Raw genomic sequence first — 24,760 nt, 5'->3', positions numbered from 1 at the left:
AAGCGAGACATCACATTTCTAGTGCTGATTTTGGAGGCCTCTTACAAGTACTTAACCCTTTAAACTCAGAGCCAATTAGTGTGATTTCTTTCTAAAATATGGGGAAAAGGCAATGAGCAAGCTGATAAGAAATGTTTCACAAATTACAAGAAATTGTAAATTTAGAAAATTATTCTGAAAAAGCTTGGTAAAAAAATGTCTAGGGAAAGGGAAAAGCTAGGGGCAAACTAGGTTAATAATAATCATAGTCACATATCTGAAATTATGTTACAGAATTATTCTATTTTTAAGCCCATTTCCTCGTTTTTTTTTCAACTTCTTTTCTTATTTGTTTTTTAAAAAACATTTTTAGTACTTTTTTTTTACTTTAAAAACAAACTATTTTCCTACCATTTTTGTGTCTTTTTTCTTTCTTTGAACATTTCCTTATTTCAATGTTTTTTGAAAGAAATGAAGCCAATTTGCAAAAGTTTTAAAGAATCAACTCTTGGAGTAATGTTCGACCGGGAGAATATATAGGCCTACTTGGTCTCAAGTAAAAAAGTTGTGTAATTTGTCCATCCATGTAAATTTGTTTGAAACATAATGTCTGCAGGCAGGATTTCATCTTCCATGCGATTATGACAGCTTCATCATGACAGTAGCACAGGGCGCTATGAGGAGGAGAAAAGTTAGGATGATTCTAAGGGCACATGTCTGACAGGGGGGCTTAAAATATTGAAACATTAAGATTTTTTTTCCAATACAAAATTATTAACCTATCATCATTAACAGAAGATTTTCCTTACACAGTGCTAATTAATACTCACGGTGTCCTTTTCCTTTCTTGTTTTTGGCAAAAAGAGTAAACATCCAGAGAGCCTCTGTATCTCTTCCCCCCAGTATTGTCATGAAATGGTTCGGTCCTGTCCACACACCTGGAGCAAACGGTACTCGTTAACGGAGCTGAGCCTGTTAGCTTCCAAAAGAAAAGTATGGGTACCAAAAATGAAAAGAAAGACAGGAAAGAAAAGAAACTGTGACAGTTTGTCACCCACTTCCTCACAAAAAGGTAGGTCACTGTGAGTGATGGAAATTAACCTGTTGAGTCCATAGTGAGATGAGCTACGTTTGCTCCGCTAGCATTAGCATCTTCACAGAAATGTATGTTTACATCTTGCTCCACTTTTAACCGTCATTTTATCAATGTAGCCGAACTTTAAGCAAGTTATTATTTGTAATTCAGTTGTCCCTGTCTGGTATCAGGCCAAAGGACAGACGCAGCAGTCCTGTCTTCCCAAACACCACATTAAGGAACCAGGACGACTCCAAACGGTAGGAGGAGGTGAGCAGCTCTTTATATACAGTCTATGGTTCTGGAGGTGCAGTGACAGTATTTGCTATTTAGTTCACGTCTTCAAGCCTTAATGGCTAAGGTGGCTAAAGTGATGCATTTAAAGTCAACTTTCTGATGCAGGTTCAAACCCTGCAGACAATGAATGCTGGTAATACATTTGTTTAAAGGACGAAATCAGATTTCATCATCAAGATCATATCTTTACACCGACAATCCCACAATATATGCATACTTATATTTAAAGGCACATGTTGACTGGCGTTCTGCGTAGAGGAAGTTTCTTGTCTGAACTTTCAAGTTCTTCCGCAGTACAAGTATACAAAGTACAAACATTGTCTCTGTTATGTGCATTTTCTACTGCATTTTTCCATCATCACAGATTGGTGGTCAGCTTCAGCTCCAGGCCAGCTGGCAGATCAGATTTTCACATAGCACCAGCTGGATTTCCAAAACAGATTAGAGAGATTTACCAACATTTCATACTGCGATACAATCAGGCTACAACTTCAGTGTTAACACCGTCACATTCAAAATATCATCAGAAATAGTGATACTTACAGAAAATCTTGTTTGTATTTTAACTAATTACTGTGTTACTTTGTTACAAAAATGTATGGTATAATGTTTGGGTGTCAGACACACACAAATCAGGGGATTTAGAGTCTAACCCACGAAATTTTGAGCATCAAACACTTATTTTTTTCACTGTGGTGAATTTTTATGCATCAGTGTTTGCCTTTTCTGCATTGATTTACGATGGAAATCTTTTTAATTTACTGGAAATAGAAGTCCTCTGCAACTTTTACATTTTTTTTGGGATGTTATACCCCCTGAAATCTACACCTGTACATGACACAGACATGTTCATATTAAGGAAGCTGGACTATTAATGGATTGTGGAGTGAAATGTGCAAATATCATTCTTCAAAGAGAGAGCTGATTAGTGATCGTTGTCGGCAGGGTTTGAACCTGCGCGGGGAGACCCCAATGGATTTCAAGTCCATCGCCTTAACCACTCGGCCACGACAACTCACATATACCTTATTCAATGAGTGCCAACTCGTAGATCGATTTAATTTTCTGTTATTGTATTTAATACAATTATTTTGAAAGTTCCAGAATTACAATTATTCAATACATTTTGTTGGGGCCTTTTGTGTCATAATCTATTTGTGCTTTTAACCAAAGCAATATTCCCTATAAAAGCTGAGAGTCGAGCGATTCCCTGCTTACTGGGGAATATTTAGCATCAATTTTTGCCTTTTTCCACATATGGTGGAAATGTCTATTGTTTATTGAGGGTGATAGGGCCCTTGTAATCTTCACCTATGCTTAAAATTTCCATATTGAGGAGTGAAACCTGAAGCTTTTTCGCTAGTTTCTTGTGAAAGTGTGAACGCACTATCGTCATAACAAAGAATAAATACAATGTGAAGTAATTTATACAGCAGTGATCGTTGTCGGCAGGGTTTGAACCTGCGCGGGGAGACCCCAATGGATTTCGAGTCCATCGCCTTAACCACTCGGCCACGACAACTCACTTAGCTGTAGTTCAAAGAGAGTAGTTGTGCTGGATCAATTTAATTTTTTGAAGGCATCCATCCTGAGCCTGTATCAGACAACCCCATCCTTTGTCAACGTCGAGCAGGAGTGGAGGAACACCACACCGTCTCCTCCAATTGAAGAATCATCAGTTCTGATGGTGCCCTCTGCAGGCTCCAGCTCTTCCTGAGAGGACAGACCTGGGAGCCCTAATGGCCGACCACGAAAACTGTGTCTGGTGCATGGATGGCAGGACTGTAGGCAAAGGTTGTCTCCCTTGTGTCCCACTCTGACAGCACTAAGCTGACCAACTGCCGGCAAATGCACATGCTCCACATAACAGGGGGGAAGTGCTCCTTGCCACCCTGCAGATCTACACATATGCTTGACATATCCATATCCATATTAGGGAGTGATATCTAAAGCTGATGTATCAAGGGGCTGCAAATGTGAAGATATCCTTCACACAAACAGTGCTCGTTGTCGGCAGGGTTTGAACCTGCGCGGGGAGACCCCAATGGATTTCAAGTCCATCGCCTTAACCACTCGGCCACGACAACTCACATTCATGTTTATTTAATGAGAGCAGTTGTCATGGATCTATTGAATTTTCTATATATTTTTTTAAACATGCAATTTTGATGTTATGTGTTTATAAACCTGAAGCCAAATTATCACTGTTTTTATGGGACTGCCAGTATCATTTGCACATGAGTTGTCAGTTTCACTCTGAGAATGACATCCAGTATGAGGATATCATAGTTTAAACAGCAGTGCTCGTTGTCGGCAGGGTTTGAACCTGCGCGGGGAGACCCCAATGGATTTCAAATCCATCGCCTTAACCACTCGGCCACGACAACACACATCCTGCTTTCTTAATTAGAGCAATTGTCATGGATCTATTAAATTTTCTATATTTTTTTTTTTAAACATACAATGTTGATGTTATTTGTGTATAAACCTGAAGCCAAATTATCAATGTTTTGTGGGACTGTCAGTGTCTTTTGCACACGAGCTATCATTTCCACCTTTAGGATGAAGTATGAAGGTATCACAATTTAAACAGCTATAATCGTTGTCGGCAGGGTTTGAACCTGCGCGGGGAGACCCCAATGGATTTCAAGTCCATCGCCTTAACCACTCGGCCACGACAACTCACTTAGTCTCCTGTTCTTATTCTCAGATGCAATTTGCATCCTCACCACTAGATGCTGCTAAAGGCCACTATATCCAGCACAGTGGACCATGAAGTTACATTTCCAAGGCAAGACTTTAACTTGAGATCTAGTATAATTATATTGCAGTATTGCTTATTTAATACAATGGACATAATAATTCCTCCACTGTTACAAAATACAAAAAGGTACCGGGTAGATTTATTTGTCTTTTTTTTTTTTTTTTAAGTAGTTCAAGAAAAAAAGGAAATTAAAATTTGTCCCTAAATGCTGCTACATCATTTGGCATCAAAGGAGGAGTTTATGAGTCTCACAGCTTGGGGAAGAAGCTGCTCTGTAGTCTGGTGGTTCAGCAGCGGATACTTCTGTGTCTTTTCCCAGATGGCAGCAGGCTGAACAGACTGTGGCTGGGGTGGCTGCTGTCTTTCAGTATCCTTTGGGCTCTGTGCAGACACCTCACTTCACCGAGGTCACTGATGATGCTCTGTAGATGGGAACCAGTGCTGTGGTTTTACTAACTTTTTTGGGAAAACATTCAAAAGCAAAACCAGCCAAGGTGATGGCAATTACCTTTTAGTGACAGTACAGAACTACATCAAGTGTGACAAAAAAAAGTCAACTGCAAACCTTCTGACAGTGGATCTCCCTATAGGAAACACAGGCAGCTGCCTAGGGTGCCATACGGAGGGGAGGTCACTTAGGCAGACACCTTATATTTAAAGATTGATCTCAGTGCAGTGATATTCTGACAGAGGTAGCTGTTGGTGTCAGCAAGTCCTGTCTGTCCACAGCAGGAAAGACATTGTGATGAGTGTAAGACAGCTAAGAATGAGCATTTTGATGTGGGCTGGTATGTTCCACACTAGTAGCCACACAGTGCCCTCGAGGATAGAGGTGTAAAAGTTGGAGCGCAGGGCAAGATGGTACATAATCGTCATCATACTTTCTACAGACATGTATGACCTTGCAGCAACACTGCACACTCTCCCTCAAGCACTTAAAAGCACTGTTGAGCCTAACTTGCCTAGGTAATAAATTTAAGAGCGGAAGCGCTGCACTCAGCACGTTGTTATTTACATCTCGACAGCTTGTCATAATTCACAGGCCAGCTTGAAATACCTTGTGCGATATGAATGAATACACTCTTCCTTTTACTTCCTACATTTGCAAGTGTAGCACAAAAAATTGTGTCTGTGCTGTTAGCGTGGCTATAGGATGTCAGATTGAAATGTCTCAACAACTAATGGATGGATTACAATGAGAATCCAGTCATGAATTGCAGACAATGAATCTTATTGACTTTGTTGATCCTTCCACCTTTACTTAAGAGCCATTTTGAGGTTGACTTTTGTAGTTTTGAGTGAACCTGCAATTTTTTGAAGGATCCCAATAAAATTTGGTATATTCATATGACTTATCATCTGGTGTCTTCATAGGCTTAAAATGTTAATTTCAATACTTGTATTTATGTCCAAAAACCTGCAAAGCTAATGATATTCCAGTCGGCTTCAACTTTAGGCCGACTTTGTGTTTAGCGCAAATTCTGCTAATTAATTATGAAATGTTAGCATGTTCATCGGCATAACTAAGCTGGTGAACATGGTACACATGATACTATCTGAACACCCGATAATTCAAGTTTACATGTTGTGATTTTGTTCATGCAATCCTCATCTTCATCCACTCTACTCCTTTTTCCAATCCACCTCTCCCTCTTTCTATCTGTTTAGTAGCATATAGGGGAGTTCCTTGTCTACATATTATGTGTAAGGTATCCTTCTGCGTATGCTCTTAACGTTCCAGGATGGTGCTACTCTGATATCAACAAATGCACATGGATGGTAATGATTAGGGTAGGGGTAGAAAAAACACCCATCACATTCAGACAGGAAGCAAACACCAGACTCCCCCATGAAAGTCCGCAGTCTGTTTGATCCATCCACCACTTCTCCCATCCACCCTCATGCCCCTTATCTAGGTCGTCACCGTCAGAATTTCAATCTGACGTAGTTCTATGGTGTATAGTGCACATGTGACAGTTTCTATTTGGTTGCGTTCTCAAGTGATGCTGCCTGTTCATGTATCAGGCTGACGTGGCAGTTGTCCCCAGCCCGCCTGCTGGCGAATAATAACAATGCAACCGATTCTGTCTGGCCACGTTCTCAACTAATGCTGTCCATGGCCGTATCATGCACACGTAAAAGGTGTCGTTTGGTGTCAAAGTGGTGTTATTTCTGATAAATCCATCAGACAAGGTGTGGTCCTTTTTGCTGAAAGGTGGCTCACATGTAACAGACATATTAAGCAGTTGACACAAAGAATGACAAGCGAACAAGACGATGTCAGAGGCCAGCTCCTTAAACGACAGCTGGGACTGCGGCGTATTTAGACTGCTCAGGGTTAGGGCGTGAGGTGTGGGGCATTAAGTGTTGAAAGGGTCTTGTTGTGCAATGCAGAGGTCTTGGAGGAGTATCTGTCATCTCTAATTATGTCTGAGACATATTTTCACCTTGTAGAGAGCTTTGCAATTCACATATGAGCTGCTGGGATGCTTGTGTTGACCATAGCCACCTAGGAATTCAAACAATTTCCTCACTTTCCAAAATTCCAAATATTTAAAGAAGTTGGTCTAATAGACTGTGCAGTAGAAGTCCCCTTGTTACTTTCTAACTGCTTGACAATAAATTAGCTTAACAAAGAACCTAATATGTTCTAGAAATACAGGAAGTTAGATCACACTGTGAAAAGAGGGCAGTAGTTTATGAGTATCTTTTAATAATTCAAGACCGCTGACTTTAGAGCTGCTGACAGGGACTAGTTTGTTTCACCTTTGAGGCTAAATGAAGAAGGCCTGAAAAAGCTTCTGTTAATCAGAGCAAAGTCTTGGAGAAGCTCAACACTTTGTAAAGATCTCCCTCCCAGATTTGCACCTAATAGATGCAAGTACATTTTCATTGTGTACTCTGTATGAAAGTTGTCAAATGATACATGACCTAATTGACCTTGGCTCCACATATTGTGTTAACTTGTTTTCAGTGTTTTAATCATGTTGACTAAATCATTTTTATTTTTTGAATTTAAAAGCAAATACGCAGCCACAATGCTGAAGTCACAGCAGAGAGAGACAATGACGTCGCTTCCACTTGAGCTCGGTAGAAGAAATCCCCAAACAATTTCACAGGGTTATCTTTGTCCTCAAGGGTAAATGGAAGGAAACAATGCCTGGCCAGCAAGAAGGAGTGTGGAGTTACAGTATGAAGTGGCAGCAGGCGCCAATGTATAGGGTGGTGACCCTGCGTTCCTGAACAACAGCTGCAATTGTGATGATGTTCACACTCGTCTATCATCGTTACTTCTCCTTTCTGTGGCACGGGCAAGAGAAACATGTTCTCAAAATTAAATTTCATTGATTTAGACTACATTTTTAGAGGGGTATTCATGTTAAATTCAAAGAGGTCCAGATACTAAAATTTCCTCTGAGCAAAAGTCTTAACCTAATGATGTCAAAATGTGTCCCATAGTCTACTCCTACATCTATCAAATAAAAGCAACGTGCTTTTCCATATAATTTCAACAATATATACTGTCAGATTTCAAAGCAGCATACGTAAGCCTGAAAGGGGGTCATGCATTTAACCGTTTGTGTGTGTCTGTCTGTCCACATGTAATCTCACATAGTAATGGACCAATCAGCCTAATACATATTTATATCTGTATGCTCAAGGTGCTCTTAGGGTTGATCACAAACAAAAGCTTGAGCTGCCAGGACTGATTGGCTTATCCCCCTGGTTAGTTTAGATCCAGTCGCTGGTTAACATAATAGTTAGGCATCCAGCACAAATGTCAAACAAATGATAGCAGGAGGAAAAGTCAGAGAATGAGCAAAGTTGATAAGACTCATTGAGTGCAATCATGACTCTGTAAAAAATTCCATGGGAATCCATCCGTGCTCCATGTTGTCATGGTCTCACGTCTCCATCATGGTTAAAACATATTTTGCTCTAGCATACTGTTTGCTCATGGTAAACAATCGATTTGACTGGCTCCCTTAAATGACACTGTTGTTGCGTTAACTGGTTAATCTGCACCAGCTGTCTATAGCTTTGACAGTTGGAGATAACAACTTTCTGTAAAGATTAATATTTATTAACATTTATTTATCAGAAATTGGTCAAGGACCTGCTGCAGGTGGACCCAAATGCAGGAGACTGCAACTGCAGAAAACTTGAACTCAAATAGAGAGCCCTTTATTCCAAACTACTTTCTAAACGTAAAACCAGGACTACAATACAAACCGGTCTGGCGAAGGGGTGAATTGCAGGTGGAGAAAAGGGGCAGAGAAGATCTGGTGAGGGCAATAAGGTGATGAGGCAGAAGAACAGCTGATTACTTGAGAGTAACTCAGGAGCAGAGACGGACGAACAAGGCTGCTGCATGTCAGGTCTGTAGATGAGTAGATGAGGAACAAAGAGCACAGGAACAAAGTCAAAAGAAAGGCAAAAACCAAGGAAACACAATCCTCCTAATAGTAAACTAGCCGAGTGAAACAAAAGACAGATTAACCAATGACGGCAACTTAAATGAGTCTTGTACAGACACATTGTCCCGTCTGGCCTCCAAAGAAAAAGAGACATTGAAGACATAGTGCAGTTTCAAATTTGGTATGCTCCGGGGTGTGTGAGTGTGAAACATTAAGTGTGAGGGTGTGAGTCTAAGTTTGATATAATGTGTCACTGTGCCTTTGTGATGTGTCTCTGTGTGCCAAAGACATTTGTAGTGGCTTTGTGAATGTCATGTGGTTGTCTTTGAGCTCAAGGACAAAAGGAAGGAAACAATGTGCCATAAACACCTCTTAGAACACTGTGGATTGTTTTCGAACCAGTGAGTTAAAAACGTTCGGTACTTATAGAAGGACTCGTGCTAACACCTAACCCTAACCCACCTCCAAGACTCAATAATTAACATGTTACATGTTGTTTGTTTAAGCCGTACAAGTTCTTTTGCCCTGTTGGCCATCGTCATCAAAGTTTAACTAATCAGCTGCTTGCTTTGGCTAAAGGTATGGAGTACACAAACATGAGTGTGGTATTGATCTTTTCATTTAGCTCTTCCCAGTAAAAAAATAAGCAAGTTTCCCAAACTTCTAACTATACTCTTGTAAGGGGCACCCAGTGGCTCAGTGGATAGAGTGGGTGCCCCATGTATGGAGGAAACAGCCTCCATACATCAGGCACCAAAAACCAAAAAAAACCCCAAAAGGTAGTACTTCTACCAAGTAATTCTACTAATTGCCCAATCCAAGATAATATACAGCTCCCTCAACAGTTATAGAAGGCATTATACAACTTTTTTTTCACCGCATCGGTCGGTATGTACTCCTCGTAACCAGCACGCTGATCTTCAAATAAAATAAAAGAAATAGTCCAAATCCTTAATTATAAAAACTATATTGACCTCTAATCTAATAAATATGATGAAATACATATATGGCCAAGAGTATGTCTGTTAACCATCTGTCATAACTGTCATAACTGTCTAAGTCAACAACAAACCAGAGCCCCTGCTGTGTATAAGAAAGTTCATGAAGCTCCATGAGGTGTTGACAGCAGAAGGACACAAGACAGCTGGGAATGACAGCCTTAGCCTTGCCCTTGATGTGCTGAAGAATGGTACACCATGTTCGGACAACCAACTGTCGAGACCTCTGAAGGTCTGAAGTGGAAAGTGTGAAGTTGTTAAAGTCAAAAGGGCTCGTGTGCTTCTTGAGGAGGTCTTCAGGTGGTCCGCTCAATAAACGCGTGATTTAAGGATCTCCGCTGTTAACTCGAGAGTTATTTCAAGTATTCTCATTATTGGGGAGGGTGATAAGTGTTCTGTGACCCACGTTCATGTGACCTATATGCATTTTATTTACGGGGGCTGAAACCCTTGAAAGCAGACAGCTGTCATACCCGATCTTTTATTATCGATGGAGGAGAGTCAGCTGAGGTCCTCTGGGAGGCAAACAAGTACCGCGAGAAGGAATCCAAGTCAGAAATTCACAAGTTTATCTTTGTCCTCCAGGACAAGAGAAGACAGACAATACAGTCTGTAGACAGTGCTTATTGTAGAAGTGACAAACCAACACGTGCACTGGTCTTTAGTTCAAAAACGAATGTAAGAACAGCATTAGATCATATAAAATTAAATTGCTTCAGGAAGCTCAAACTTTTGTTTAATTAATATTATTACAAAAACATATTTTCCCATGTGGAGCAGGCAAGAATCGGTCCACATACACAATTTTTGGAATTACATATAATGAAAATAAATGCTTTCATACTAAAGCTAAAGTATTTTACTTTTCATAATTTACTTGCCTTTCAGTCACCAGAAGGACAAAACAAAAATAGATGCTGGTCTATGACCAGCTAATTGGTTTCAATTTACCAGCCAATGGTTACATGAGAGTTATTGTTGTCCACACCTTTCTCTCCAAATACAGATCTCCCTTTTTTGATTAGCGTCCTTTGTTTTCTTGCTCTTCCCTTATAGGGTGGCTGGGGGTCGAAGCTCTGCCTCCAGGATGAATAAAAAGAGGGATTCAGAAAGAGGAGTAAGCACGGGAACACAGCACCTACAGGTGAGTATACATACTTTTTTACACATGCCTTACCTATTGCATCACATATTGAAAATACTGTGTTTTTTATTCTTTTTTTGCTTATTTTTTCTTTCTAGACACAAAACACTGAATTCAATAAGGGGGAGAGAAAGACAACACAGGTAAATATTGCCATGTTGTTTTCTTTTTGAATTAAAGTCAGTACATGAAAAAGAGTAGGCTCAAAATAACATCACTTTGTCTGGTAACTTCTGAACCCTCTCTGAATCAGAGGTGCCCCCAAAAATGTGTCATTGGGGTGGCCAGATGAAGTAGCTGAAATCTTGGGGTGGCACACCAAAACCAAAAGTCATATCAGAATTTCAGCAATTCTATTATGCTGTTAAAGAAAGTAGGTTAGTTAAACACTATATTAATATGGAGAGTCAAGGAATTGCATGTTGATGTACTTTGGTTTCTTGTATTACAGTTAACATTGTTAATTATCTGATGTGCATAGACTCATACTGGTGCTGCTAAGATTTTCCACAACAATCCTTTTTTAATTTGTGATGTATCTATACATGTTAAGAGATTCATTCTTCAAATAGTCTTGTCCTTTTCCGTAATGAGACATAGATACAGCTTTAATGTGAAGGAGTACATTGATTGTAAGACACAAAACATTTAGTAGCAGCAAGTCTTCTTATCTTTAGAGGAGACTTGTAAGGACCCATACAACCCATTTTCATTAAGAGATATCTTTAGGGGAGAGTCCCAGGGACCCCTTTGAAAATGGTCAAGCCAGTTGATCCCTCTCCAATATTTAGCCCAAATTTGGAGCCTTATTCAGCCTCCTCCCCAACAAGCTATGCCGACATGGTTGTTACCATGGATGCCTTAGATAGTCTAGTTTCACAATGTATCACTACCTTTGCGGAAGCTTAAAAAATGATTGTGCTACATTCATCATAGTTCATAGGTAACTGCAATAAGTGTCTTTCTTGCTCAGATTTTTTTTCTACTTACTTAATAACTGAACTACCATATTGCCTGTGATATGATGTACAATTTTCTATGGATAGAAATTCATGAACTTATAAAATTACAAGAAATTACCAAAAAAGTTATACAAGTGCTACTCCAGGGACCAGGTAATCAAAATGCTTCAAACCATGTTCTCGGTTCACAGCTTTCAGGATGTCAAGCGACGCCCAGATGGCGGAGTTTGGGCCGGCCGCCTCCTTTCTGAGAAAGTCAGAGAAGGAGCGTTTGGAGGCCCAGACTCGACCCTTCGACATAAAGAGGCAATGCTTTGTGCCTGATCCTGAGGTTGAGTACGTTAAAGCCACAGTCACCACCAGAGACGGCAGCAAGGTCACCGTTGAAACTGAGTCTGGAAAAGTATGTCAGATATTGACACTGATTGATTGAAGTGGTTTTGACAATATGAACTTTTACCTTTGATGACAGTTTAAATTGATTTATTCTCTTGCGGTAAATCGCTTCAGACTGTAACCCATAAGGAGGAAGATATCCACCCTCAGAACCCGCCAAAGTTTGATAAAATTGAGGACATGGCGATGTTCACCTTCCTCCATGAACCTGCTGTGCTGTTTAACCTCAAAGAGCGTTATGCAGCATGGATGATCTACGTGAGTAATGACCACAAATCTACAGATGTTTCCACTGAATGAATTGTTCAGTCCAATAAAAACAGACTTGGTCTATGTGTCTTTACCCACAGACCTACTCAGGGCTGTTCTGTGTGACTGTCAACCCCTACAAGTGGCTGCCAGTGTACGATCAGGCCGTAGTCAACGCCTATAGAGGAAAGAAGAGGAGTGAAGCTCCTCCTCACATCTACTCCATCTCTGACAACGCCTACCAGTACATGCTGGCAGGTATATTATGTCATCTCTGATCTGATCTCTGACATCATTCAAACATTTGAAGATAACTTAACATTTTCTTAAATCTTACAGACCGAGAGAACCAGTCTATCCTTATCACGTAAGTAATTTACAAAAGTCTCATCTGATTCCAATTTAAAGATCAGAGTTTATATTTTCTTTTCATGACTCATTGTTTTCACTTGCAGTGGAGAATCTGGTGCAGGAAAGACTGTCAACACCAAGAGAGTCATCCAGTACTTTGCCAGCATCGCAGCTGTTTCTGGCAAGAAGGATGCAGCTCAGGAGAAAAAGGTTGATTTGATCATACATATTATGATAAAACATAATAAATGAAGTTTTCTGGCCTAAATTTTACATTTGTGAAATCTGCAGGGCACCCTGGAGGATCAAATCATCCAGGCTAACCCTGCTCTGGAGGCCTTTGGAAACGCCAAGACTATCAGAAATGACAACTCCTCCAGATTTGTGAGTCTTTTTTATTACTCATTTTTATTAAAGATGCACTCCCTGATTTTGCTATTGTTCCAAACAGCCTCCCAAAGCCAAATTTCCTCCCAGCTCACTGATGATGCTTCAATCTTATCACAGCTGACTGTTGGGTTTCAGTGGTTCAATCTAATTGTCATTGTCTTGCTTCCTACAGGGTAAATTTATTCGAATCCATTTTGGTGTCAGTGGAAAGTTGGCCTCTGCGGACATCGAAACATGTAAGCAGCGAATGACATGAACATCTCCGCTGTGCAGTACGATACTCTGGGAAAATGTAAACTATAACACATCATCTTATTGTCATTTTTGTCTTTTGTCAGATCTGCTGGAGAAATCCCGTGTCACTTATCAGCTCAAGGCTGAAAGAGACTACCACATTTTCTATCAGATTCTGTCCCAAAAGAAACCAGAACTGCTGGGTGAGTGTTAGTGAAACAAAGAATACATTTGACCCTATGAAACCCAACATGCAGACAGACTGAAACTTTTTTTTTGTGACAGAAATGCTGTTAATCACCAACAACCCCTATGACTACTCCTACATCTCCCAAGGAGAGACAACCGTAGCCTCTATTAATGATGCAGAAGAGCTGATGGCTACTGATGTAAGTAAAACAGAGTGCTTGTCAAAACTCCACACATACAGTTTCGCAACTAACTCAGATGTATTTTTTGTTTTTAAAGGAAGCTTTTGATGTCCTGGGCTTCACCCAAGAGGAGAAGAACGGCATCTACAAGCTGACTGGTGCCATCATGCATTATGGAAACATGAAGTTCAAACAGAAGCAAAGGGAAGAGCAAGCAGAGCCTGATGGCACAGAAGGTAAACCATCATCATGGCAATAACAAAGTGTTAATTATCTCAAAACAAGAGCACCAGTTTCACCAATTCAAGTCTCTTGACACAAAACAGTGTACTAAAAAAATTCTCCTGCACAAATCCATTACAGATACTGACAAAGTTGCATATCTGATGGGCTTGAACTCTGCTGACCTCATCAAGGGCTTGTGTCACCCAAGAGTGAAAGTAGGCAATGAGTGGGTCACCAAAGGTCAAAATGTGCAGCAAGTGAGTTCAAAATGCTGGCACCACACTGAAATCCATGGGGGTTTTAAGAATAAACTGAAATTCTTATGTCATTGATTTTATGCAATTATCCAGGTGAACTACTCCATCGGTGCACTGGCCAAGTCAGTGTACGAGAAAATGTTCTTGTGGATGGTGGTGAGAATCAACCAATCTCTGGACACCAAGCAACCTCGCCAGTACTTCATTGGTGTGCTGGACATCGCTGGGTTTGAGATCTTTGATGTGAGTGTAAAAGGTTTTATGGACATGTGACCACAAATGTACCTTCTCTAACTTCTCTTGTTGATTCCTCTTCCCAGTTCAACACATTTGAGCAGCTGTGCATCAACTATACTAATGAGAAGCTGCAGCAGTTCTTTAACCACCACATGTTTGTGCTGGAACAAGAGGAGTACAAGAAAGAGGGCATTGTGTGGGAGTTCATTGACTTTGGTATGGACTTGGCAGCCTGCATTGAACTCATTGAAAAGGTTTGTGCTGAATTTGATTTTAGAAGTTGTGCAACAAACGTTTGCTATTCTTTGTGGCAAAATTATATTCAATTCATTCTAATCAATTCCTTCCCTCAGCCCATGGGCATCATGTCCATCCTTGAAGAGGAGTGCATGTTCCCCAAAGCCAGTGACGCAACATTTAAAGCCAAACTGTATGACAATCATCTTGGTAAAAGTCCCAACTTCCAGAAGCCCAGGGTTGTTAAGGGTAAAGCAGAGGCTCATTTCTCCCTGGTTCACTATGCTGGTACTGTTGATTATAATATCACTAACTGGCTGGTGAAGAACAAGGACCCGCTGAATGAGACCGTGGTAGGACTGTATCAGAAGTCCAACCTGAAGTTACTGTCTGTCCTGTTTGCTGGGTATGCTGGTGCAGATTCAGGTAAGAGATCTTTGACTACACTGATTATCTCTCTTTGAAGATTCCAGAATATCAACGAGGAAGAAAATAACAATTACGATGTTTATCTACGTTGTTCATACAGCCGATGCAGGAGGCAAGGGAAAGGGAGGAAAGAAGAAAGGTTCTTCCTTCCAGACTGTTTCTGCACTGCACAGGGTAAAATAGGTTTAAGATTTAGTATATGTCCTTACAGTATATGGAACCAGCAAATACATATTGTCTTCTTTTACAGGAGAACTTGAACAAATTGATGACCAATCTCAGGTCAACTCACCCGCACTTTGTACGATGCATCATCCCCAATGAGACCAAGACTCCCGGGGCGATGGAGAACCCTCTAGTCATGCACCAGCTGCGCTGTAACGGCGTGCTGGAAGGCATCAGGATCTGCAGGAAGGGATTTCCCAACAGGGTCCAGTATGGAGACTTCAAGCAAAGGCAGGAAAAGCAATGTTTATTTATTCTTTCTCAATCTGTATCACTCTTTTACAAAACTTGCAATGCATCAGGACACAACATAAGTGATGATAAGTGATTTGTGTGCCAGAGCTGAGGATGGTGTGCTTAATGTGTGCTCATCAAGGTCAGCTGTAGAGGTTTCGCCGGCCAGTCCCAATGAGGACCAAAGCTTCTGCAATCCCTTGGCCAGTCTTCTCAAAGTACAGTCAGTTCCAGCAGAATAACCTGCTTTGCTGTTTTGGACAATTAGAACCATGTCTGTCCTGAGTTTCATCACCGCGATGGTATCTGAACACTTCACCAAACTCACTTACATCCCTGATCAACCTTCAGATTCCTGTGCAGTGGCAAGGAGACACTTTGATGATCTTGAGTGCTGCTGCTTGTCCCTCCCTTACTTTACAAACACAGTCTCCTTCCTTGTTGGGTTGAGTGATAATCCCTTTGTAAGTGGCATCTGCTATTCCCATCAACACCCTCTAAAGCAACCAGATCCGGAACTTGATCTTAAGCGATTCAGCTCATCGTGTACTTGAGTTGTTGTTATAATTTATTTACAAATTAGCTTTATTATTGTAACAATGTTATGTATGGTTTTAGATATCGCATTCTGAACCCCAATGCTATCCCTGAGGGACAGTTCATCGACAACAAGAAAGCCGCAGAAAAACTTTTGGGCTCTTTGGACATTGACCATGAACAGTATAAACTGGGACACACAAAGGTTGGTCCTGTTTACAAAGAGTATGGTTCAGTGTTGGAATGAATAATTTAACCAGGGAAGAAGTTACAAAACATTTGTCAATTTCAGGTGTTCTTCAAAGCTGGTCTTCTGGGTGTTCTTGAGGAGATGAGAGACGATCGTCTCGCTCTCATCATCACGGGAATTCAAGCGAGATCCAGAGGCCTGCTCGCCAGAATTGAGTTCCAGAAAATTGTTGAACGCAGGTTGGTGTTTTGGTTTAAAAATTACTGAAAAAAAAAGAAATGGTACTTAAAAATAGATTGAAGCTTACTGATGTTGTCTACAGGGATGCCTTACTGGTGATCCAGTGGAACGTGCGTGCCTTCATGGGTGTTAAAAATTGGCCCTGGATGAAAATGTACTTTAAGATCAAACCTTTGCTGAAATCAGCTGAGACTGAGAAAGAGATGGCAAACATGAAGGAGGAGTTTATGAAGCTTAAAGAGGCTTATGCTAAAAGCGAGGCCCGTAGGAAAGAGCTGGAGGAAAAAATGGTCACCCTTCTCCAAGAGAAGAACGACCTGCAGCTCAACATTCAAACTGTAAGATCTGTCATTCAGTTTACCTAAAACTTAAGCAACATTCTTAAGAAAATGGTATGAATTGCTGCATTTATTAAATTTACTGTCTATAGGAACAAGACAGTCTTGCAGATGCTGAAGAGCGCTGTGAGGGTCTGATCAAGAGTAAGATTCAGCTTGAGGCCAAAGCCAAAGAGCTGACAGAGAGACTGGAAGATGAAGAGGAGATGAATGCAGAGCTGACCGGCAAGAAAAGAAAGCTGGAGGACGAGTGTTCAGAACTCAAAAAGGACATTGATGATCTGGAGCTGAGTCTGGCTAAAGTGGAAAAGGAAAAGCACGCTACTGAGAACAAGGTAACAACATATTTCTTTTACAAGTTTTTATTGTACATATTTTTGACAAGATGACGTGTACTAACTAGATCATAATTTAGGTTAAAAACCTGTCTGAAGAGATGGCAGCTTTGGATGAAATCATTGCTAAGCTGACCAAAGAGAAGAAAGCTCTTCAGGAGGCCCATCAGCAAACGCTGGACGACCTGCAGAGCGAGGAGGACAAAGTCAACTCTCTGACTAAGGCCAAAACCAAGCTGGAGCAGCAAGTCGATGATGTGAGTACGGTGGCATTTGTGACTAAATCCACAGTAAACCCGGACATCATTTATGGAGTAAATGTTTGGATTGTTTTGTTTGTTAGCTTGAGGGATCACTGGAGCAAGAGAAGAAAGTGAGGATGGATCTGGAAAGAGCCAAGAGGAAATTGGAAGGGGACTTAAAGTTAACCCAAGAAAATCTGATGGATCTGGAGAATGACAAGCAGCAGCTGGAGGAAAAACTCAAAAAGTAAATCTTATCTTTTACAGTCACAAACATGATGCCCATGCCCAAACAGCTGATTACTGATGCATAAAATGTTGTCATTACTACATAGGAAGGATTTTGAAATCAGCCAACAGCTGAGTAAGATTGAGGATGAACAGGCCATGGGTGCTCAACTCCAGAAGAAACTGAAGGAGTTACAGGTAATAGCACAAACAGGTTTTCTGTTGTTCCATCATCATCCTCATTATCTTGATTTTGTGAATTCAGACTTTCCAATCATCTGATGAATTTTTATCAAGGCTCGCATTGAAGAGCTGGAGGAAGAACTGGAGGCAGAGCGAGCCGCTCGAGCCAAAGTGGAGAAACAGAGGGCTGACTTGGCCAGAGAGCTGGAGGAGATCAGCGAGAGGCTGGAGGAGGCCGGAGGAGCCACTTCTGCCCAGATTGAGATGAACAAGAAGAGGGAGGCAGAGTTTCAGAGGATGCGCAGAGACCTTGAAGAGGCCACTCTGCAGCATGAAGCCACTGCTGCTACACTCAGAAAGAAGAATGCAGACAGCGTCGCTGACCTGGGAGAGCAGATTGACAACCTGCAAAGAGTCAAGCAGAAGCTGGAGAAAGAAAAGAGCGAGCTCAGGCTGGAGCTGGACGATGTGGTGTCCAACATGGAGCAGATTGCCAAAGTTAAAGTAAGACAAAACAAGTCTTGATTGCTGCCACTCTTGTGTCTGTAGTAAATATGAAGCAACTGCCAGCAGCTGCAACTTGGTTTAGTTTTGTTATCTGTTTCCAATCTGTTGGCTAAGCAAAGTTAACTGGTGGCTGGCATTGGTTTCATATTTATCAAAAAAGGAACAGTTTTGCATTTTGGGAAGTACCTATATTCGCAGAGAATTAGATGGAAAGATCGATACCACTCGTGTCTTTGTGTGAGTATAGAACTAGAACCTCAGAGAGATGACAAGACCAGCCTACAGGAAGTCAGTGCCTCGCTGCTTTTTGCCAATAAATAGTAAAAGCATGTAACTCTCTGTAAAACCGTAGCTGTCTCTAGCATTTTGTCCTCTGCGCTTTGTGCTAAATTAAGGCTAATCACCTGCTGGCTCTGGCAGACAGACATTAAAGTGTTAGCCTATTGATCTTCTCATCTAATTAGACTAAGAGTTAGACTAAGACAAAATATACAGAAATGCTTGGGTTGCATACATCGTGTGACTTACATATTAATATGAAAATCATTTAATTCAGACCAACCTGGAGAAAATGTGCCGCACTCTGGAGGATCAAATGAATGAATACAAGTCGAAATCGGAGGAAGGCCAGCGTTCCATCAATGACTTCACAATGCAAAAAGCAAAGCTTCAAACAGAGAATGGTAACCAGATAAACATGCACTCACATTTCCATGGAGTTTTTACTGTTACTGATACTTGCCGTTTTTTAAGGTTAATCCATGCAGATCCAGGCTTGACAATATTTGGATGTGATTTGGTGGCTCACAAATCTTTATTTTACAGGGGAGCTTTCCAGGCAGCTGGAGGAGAAGGACTCGCTGGTCTCTCAGCTGACCAGAGGGAAGCAGTCTTACACTCAGCAGATTGAAGACCTCAAGAGACAGCTGGAGGAGGAAGTTAAGGTATTTCCTTAAGACTTTTAAAATACAGAACCTAATGGCAACTGGCAAAATGATTCAAACTTATTGTTCTCTATCAAAGGCCAAGAATGCCCTTGCCCATGCAGTGCAGTCTGCTCGCCATGACTGTGACTTGCTGAGGGAACAGTATGAGGAGGAGCAGGAGGCCAAAGCCGAACTCCAGCGCAGCATGTCCAAGGCAAACTCCGAGGTGGCTCAGTGGAGAACCAAGTACGAAACTGATGCCATCCAGAGAACAGAGGAGCTGGAAGAAGCAAAGTAAGGAACGTTATACAGACTCATCCGGAGACAGCTGCTGAACTCTCTGTGAGGTAATGATTTGATGCTTTCATTTTTGCTTTTAGGAAAAAGCTAACTCAGCGGTTACAGGATGCAGAGGAAGCTGTTGAAGCTGCTCATGCTAAATGTTCCTCTCTGGAGAAAACCAAACACAGGCTTCAGGGTGAGATAGAAGATCTCATGGTGGATGTGGAGAGATCTAATGCTGCTGCTGCAGCTCTGGACAAGAAACAAAGAAACTTTGACAAGGTAATGATGTTCGAAATGACAGAGACTCATTCCAGATAAGTATACTTTAGTACATAATAAAGTCCGGAATGTATCAAAATGAGTATGTGTATAATTTACTTCAGCTCATAATTTAATATGCAATTTATAAGGTCCTGGCTGAGTGGAAGCAGAAGTATGAGGAGTCGCAGACTGAGCTGGAAGGTGCCCAGAAAGAGGCTCGTTCTCTCAGCACTGAGCTCTTCAAACTGAAGAACTCTTACGAAGAAGCTCTGGATCATCTGGAGACCATGAAACGAGAAAACAAGAACCTCCAAGGTCTGGGGAGAAAATCTGTCTTTTTGTATATTTAATGATTGTGCTGTGTGCATTATGTGGCTAAGCTTTACCAATCATACAGTATAATGTATGTAATGTTCTTTTGATGACAGAGGAAATTTCTGACCTGACTGAGCAACTTGGTGAAGGAGGAAAGAGTATCCATGAGCTGGAGAAGATCCGTAAACAGCTGGAGCAGGAGAAGGCTGAGATACAGTCTGCTCTGGAGGAAGCTGAGGTGAACGAATGCTAAATGTTGTCTGATGTATACGTCATTTTTCATTGATCAATTTGTTGGAATTATCTCTCTGATGCGTTGAAAGGCATACATTGATTTACTGTTTTTAACAGGGTTCCCTTGAGCATGAGGAGAGTAAGATCCTCCGAGCTCAGCTTGAGTTCAACCAGGTGAAGGCCGACATCGAGCGGAAGCTGTCTGAGAAGGACGAGGAGATAGAGCAGGCCAAACGTAACCATCAGAGAGTGGTGGACACTCTGCAGAGCTCGCTGGAGGCTGAGACTCGCAGCCGAAACGAAGCTCTCAGGCTGAAAAAGAAGATGGAGGGAGACCTCAATGAGATGGAGATCCAGCTGAGCCAGGCCAACAGGCAGGCGGCAGAGGCTCAGAAGCAGCTGAAGGGAGTCCACGCTCACCTGAAGGTACCATAGAGGCTTATCGTTGATGAAAATATATTCCTACATAATCATTGAAATAAAAAATGTAAAGATGTCCAAAAACCTTTCTGAATAGGATGCCCAGCTGCAGCTGGATGATGCTCTCCGTGCCAATGATGATCTGAAGGAGAACATCGGCATCATGGAGCGACGTAACAACCTGCTGCAGGCTGAACTTGATGAACTGAGGTCTGTGGTGGAGCAGACGGAGAGAGGTCGCAAACTGGCTGAGCAGGAGCTGCTGGATGTCAGCGAGAGAGTTCAGCTGCTGCACTCTCAGGTATGTCAAATCACTATGTCATGGTATTTCAGTTATGTGCACAATTCATACTGTTTTTACTGAAAACATGTAGAGTAACACTGTGATTCTGTGCAGAACACCAGCCTGCTGAACCACAAGAAGAAGCTTGAAAGTGACACAGCTCAGCTTCAGAACGAGGTGGAAGAAGCGGTGCAGGAGTGTAGAAATGCTGAGGAGAAGGCGAAGAAGGCCATCACTGATGCCGCCATGATGGCAGAGGAGCTGAAGAAGGAGCAGGACACCAGTGCTCACCTGGAGCGTATGAAGAAAAACATGGAACAAACCATCAAAGACCTGCAGCATCGTCTGGATGAAGCTGAGCAAATAGCTATGAAAGGTGGCAAGAAGCAGATCCAGAAGCTGGAGGCCAGGGTGAATGTTTCTTAATCCCTCACGGTACTAGTATACCAAATATCCTGGCTTTTAAAAACTTCTGACAGCTGCATCCATAACTGTTCTTATCAAGGTGAGAGATTTGGAAAATGAGGTGGATATGGAGCAAAAGAGAAACAGCGACTCAGTGAAAGGTATTCGCAAGTACGAGAGGCGCATCAAAGAGCTCACCTACCAGGTACACATTGCAGACACGACAGTGATAAACATGATAAACACACCAAAACATGAGAGGGTATGCACTAACAAGCAATATGCCTTGTGTTCTAACAGACGGAGGAGGACAAAAAGAACCTGAGCCGTCTGCAGGACCTGGTGGATAAGCTGCAACTGAAAGTTAAATCCTACAAGAGAAGTGCAGAGGAGGCTGTAAGCAAAAACACTACACCCTACATGGCCAATTTGCCTCTTTATGAGTCAGCTTCATTTTCCATACTCTCATCTTGATTTTTTAGGAGGAGCAGTCCAATGCAAATCTGAGCAAGTTGCGCAAGTTGCAGCATGAGCTCGAGGAAGCAGAGGAGAGGGCCGACATCGCAGAGTCTCAGGTCAACAAACTGAGAGCAAAGAGCCGGGACACTGGTGCTAAGGTGAGCAATCATTCAGAGCAGTTTTTCTTACCAAATACATCTTGGAATCATGCAATGCAGAGTGGGTTTAATTTTTTGGCAGGAATTTTAAAAAAAAATCTGATTATCGAACATTTTTTCTTTGCACAGAAAGCACATGATGAAGAGTGAAGCCCTTTAGGATCTTCAAGCAAGTAGTTTAACTGAAGTATTATAGTTTCTTTATTCTCCATGCAACATGAGTGGAATAAAGAATACATGAATGCACCACTTTGTTCATGTTTCCTCTTTTCTAAAAAGATAAGAAGTGAGTCATTACACAACAAAGAAAAAATGGAAATTACAGGCCTGCCCTGTGAGTTACTATCTATAATAAAAACTAATGCAACACCTTCCCTTCTGGAACTTAATCCAAAGAAGACTTGATTATCATGTTTTGACATGAAAAGAAAGAAGGAGTTCAAACCTGCACTGTGGGGCAGACAGCTTGAGCACAGCTGAGATTGAGCACCAACAGAGCAAGCTGAGGCTCAGAACAGCTGCAAGTGGTTAAGACCTCTGATGAGACTTAACAAGCAGCATGAGCTGGTGGAGACAAAGTGAAGCTTTGAGTCAAAAAAAGCCAAACCAAATACAAAATGTTTGTCTCAGGAGCATACCTGGGAAAAAGCATGTCATGTATTTATTTATCTAATCTTCATTTTATCAGGAAGTCCTTTGAGATTATTTTTTTTTTGACAGAGACCCTGCCAAGATAGCATACCAGTACAAGGTTAAGGCCTGTTGGTGAGCAATTGGCCCTCATCTCTGCAGTGTGTCCTGTACTGTTAGCCCTCGTCTGCTTTTTTTCCACCGATACAGCATGTTGAATTGGTGGCGATGACTTTGGAACCCATCGATGAATGAAATCACTCTGATTGGCAGTTCAGCTCAGTCCATGAGAAGAGAAACAGAAATGAGGAATACGAACAAATGACCAAAGTCAAGATGGAGACAGACCGAAAGAAACGTGATTATTAAGGTAAGATTGTTTTTCTTTAGCCATTGAGCAGAAACATTTCCTGGTGGTTTGTGTTGTTGTTCACTGCCGCACGGTAGTGTTTTGTTCTTTCAACATTGAGTGTGTTGTTATTGTGCTAACTGACTAACCTTTATGAATTCTAAATGCAGACCGATGTCTGCTGGTATGGAGGGGTATTTTCTCACACAGGCACAGAACACACGTGTTGGGGAGCAGTCAGATTGGGGTGTTTATGTGCAACTTTTTGGTGGAGACACAGCGACCTAAGGCGACACAGCAGGAGGCTATTTCTCTGGTGTCACTTTTGATGTGTCTGGGCCTTTAGAGACTCAAAAACACAGCATAATAAAAACAGAGGGACAACACATTCATAATATAAAATCAAGTGTAGGAATAATGATGACCCAAACTGTTTGGAATTAGTCCTCACAGGTGCTGAAGTTTAGTTATTTTTTTTAATCATAGTGGAAATGATTATTGGACTAAAAAAGTCAATATGGAGGAGACAGATGACACTGGGCAGTGCAGTCAAACGTGTGACTGCAGCTGAGGTGAACTACACTCAGCCACCACTAGATGGTCAAAGAGCTCCAATCATTATTTCTCCCTAATAAAGCACAAAGATGAAAAAAATACATATAAGGGATATCAAAATAAAAAATGTTTTTTATATATTTTATTTTGCTGGAATAGCACATCTGTCCAATGTAGTGGTTATCAAGTATTGACAGGTTAAAACATAATTCAGAGATACAAAATTACTTTGATAAATGCTTTCAGAGGAAATAATAATAATAATAATAATTACTTTATTAAAGACAGAAAAAGGTCCATAGCATACAAAAACAAACAAAACAGAATTACCTTTTTTTGCTTTTATTGTCAAGAGTAAATGTTACTATATGATTGCATAACTGTAATAATTGCATAATTGTTAATGATAGTATTGAAATTGTAGTGTATTTTCATGGATAAATCACCACTCACAGCTTTTTTTGTGTGAACTGCCCAAACTGCATGTACAGTACACACGCACACACAAAACAATCACCTCCCCAGGCTGTTTGATGCCACTATGACCATGATGCAACTCTCCATGAGAAAAAAAGCTGTTTATTGTTAGGTGAAAGCTGATACTTTTACTTTTTTCTTTTTTTTTGGTTGTATAAAGCATTTGGAAATTAGTTTTATCTTATTTGGTAAAATACTAATTATTGCAAGTGTGTATCACTCATATTTGTGTTGGACATATGTTATACCTTCAATATATAAATTGTAGTGGATTTTACACAAGATAAGCAATTCAGTGGGCTTTACATTGTATTACAAGTGCACAAGCCATATGCATCCAGTCACACTTCCAAAGATTAAATGGTTGGTATTTTATCAGTTTAGTGACATCAACAAGTCTTTATTAAGAGAACCAAGGGTTCTGAATGAGTCTGCCGGCTGTGGGTAGTGTTGTGCCATCCCAGTGTAACCAGTGCTGCAGTTTTCTAATGACATAGGATGGAAAACCAGACTCAAAACTGTTGCTGTGAAGACTATGACACATGAGGTGAGGCAGCCATGCCGTTCCCAGCTGATGTCATGGCTAATAATACAAAGCAGCTTGTATTGTGTCAGTGTGAATGCCTCCCTGGTAAAAAACATACAGAGAAAAGAAAGACAAGGACACAAAGTACAACATACAGAAATGATTTTACAACTCAATCCACCCGCTCTTATGATGTTTTATCTAA

At 41.1% G+C, this 24,760-nt stretch overlaps 2 protein-coding genes, 1 long non-coding RNA gene and 5 other non-coding genes across 8 annotated transcripts in view; 3 read left to right on the top strand and 5 right to left on the bottom strand.

The window, feature by feature from the left end:
* Window positions 1-916: 916 nt before the first annotated feature.
* On the top strand, window positions 917-4,143 carry LOC148186019 (uncharacterized). Its single transcript, XR_015775286.1, has 3 exons — window positions 917-1,051; window positions 1,246-1,324; window positions 4,062-4,143. It is a non-coding gene; the product is annotated as an uncharacterized LOC148186019 (long non-coding RNA).
* On the bottom strand, window positions 2,285-2,366 carry trnas-uga (transfer RNA serine (anticodon UGA)). Its single transcript has one exon. It is a non-coding gene; the product is annotated as a tRNA-Ser (tRNA).
* trnas-cga (transfer RNA serine (anticodon CGA)) lies at window positions 2,792-2,873 on the bottom strand. The gene has a single exon. It is a non-coding gene; the product is annotated as a tRNA-Ser (tRNA).
* trnas-uga (transfer RNA serine (anticodon UGA)) lies at window positions 3,357-3,438 on the bottom strand. The gene has a single exon. It is a non-coding gene; the product is annotated as a tRNA-Ser (tRNA).
* Window positions 3,657-3,738, bottom strand: trnas-uga (transfer RNA serine (anticodon UGA)). Its single transcript has one exon. It is a non-coding gene; the product is annotated as a tRNA-Ser (tRNA).
* Window positions 3,952-4,033, bottom strand: trnas-uga (transfer RNA serine (anticodon UGA)). The gene has a single exon. It is a non-coding gene; the product is annotated as a tRNA-Ser (tRNA).
* Window positions 4,144-10,587: 6,444 nt separating the features above from the next.
* On the top strand, window positions 10,588-22,264 carry LOC121960390 (myosin-6-like). Its single transcript, XM_042510058.2, has 39 exons — window positions 10,588-10,675; window positions 10,774-10,818; window positions 11,829-12,040; window positions 12,148-12,291; window positions 12,384-12,540; window positions 12,622-12,649; window positions 12,738-12,843; window positions 12,925-13,017; window positions 13,196-13,259; window positions 13,362-13,460; window positions 13,543-13,646; window positions 13,726-13,864; window positions 13,992-14,110; window positions 14,204-14,353; window positions 14,431-14,601; window positions 14,701-15,010; window positions 15,114-15,187; window positions 15,264-15,469; window positions 16,091-16,214; window positions 16,302-16,438; window positions 16,522-16,777; window positions 16,870-17,112; window positions 17,193-17,369; window positions 17,456-17,601; window positions 17,690-17,780; window positions 17,880-18,269; window positions 18,829-18,955; window positions 19,098-19,216; window positions 19,296-19,492; window positions 19,579-19,762; window positions 19,894-20,059; window positions 20,173-20,297; window positions 20,411-20,719; window positions 20,811-21,014; window positions 21,111-21,407; window positions 21,502-21,606; window positions 21,702-21,797; window positions 21,884-22,018; window positions 22,148-22,264. The coding sequence occupies exons 3-39, from the start codon at window positions 11,837-11,839 to the stop codon at window positions 22,166-22,168; spliced, it is 5,817 nt and encodes a 1,938-aa protein (XP_042365992.1). The 5' UTR covers window positions 10,588-10,675; window positions 10,774-10,818; window positions 11,829-11,836; the 3' UTR covers window positions 22,169-22,264.
* Window positions 22,265-22,872: 608 nt separating this feature from the next.
* LOC121960505 (receptor activity-modifying protein 3) overlaps window positions 22,873-24,760 on the top strand; it is a 59,708-nt gene continuing 57,820 nt past the window's right edge. Inside the window, exon 1 of the mRNA XM_088072309.1 lies at window positions 22,873-23,018. The gene's annotated coding sequence lies outside the window, so the exon portion shown is untranslated. The remainder of the gene's footprint in view (window positions 23,019-24,760) is intronic.

This window comes from Plectropomus leopardus, chromosome 21, assembly GCF_026936395.1.
Source record: "Plectropomus leopardus strain MGB_pleo_1.0 chromosome 21, ASM2693639v1, whole genome shotgun sequence".
Lineage (NCBI taxonomy): Eukaryota > Metazoa > Chordata > Actinopteri > Perciformes > Serranidae > Plectropomus > Plectropomus leopardus.
Note: the sequence above shows the minus strand (reverse complement) of the source record. Positions and strands in the feature narration are given on the sequence as shown.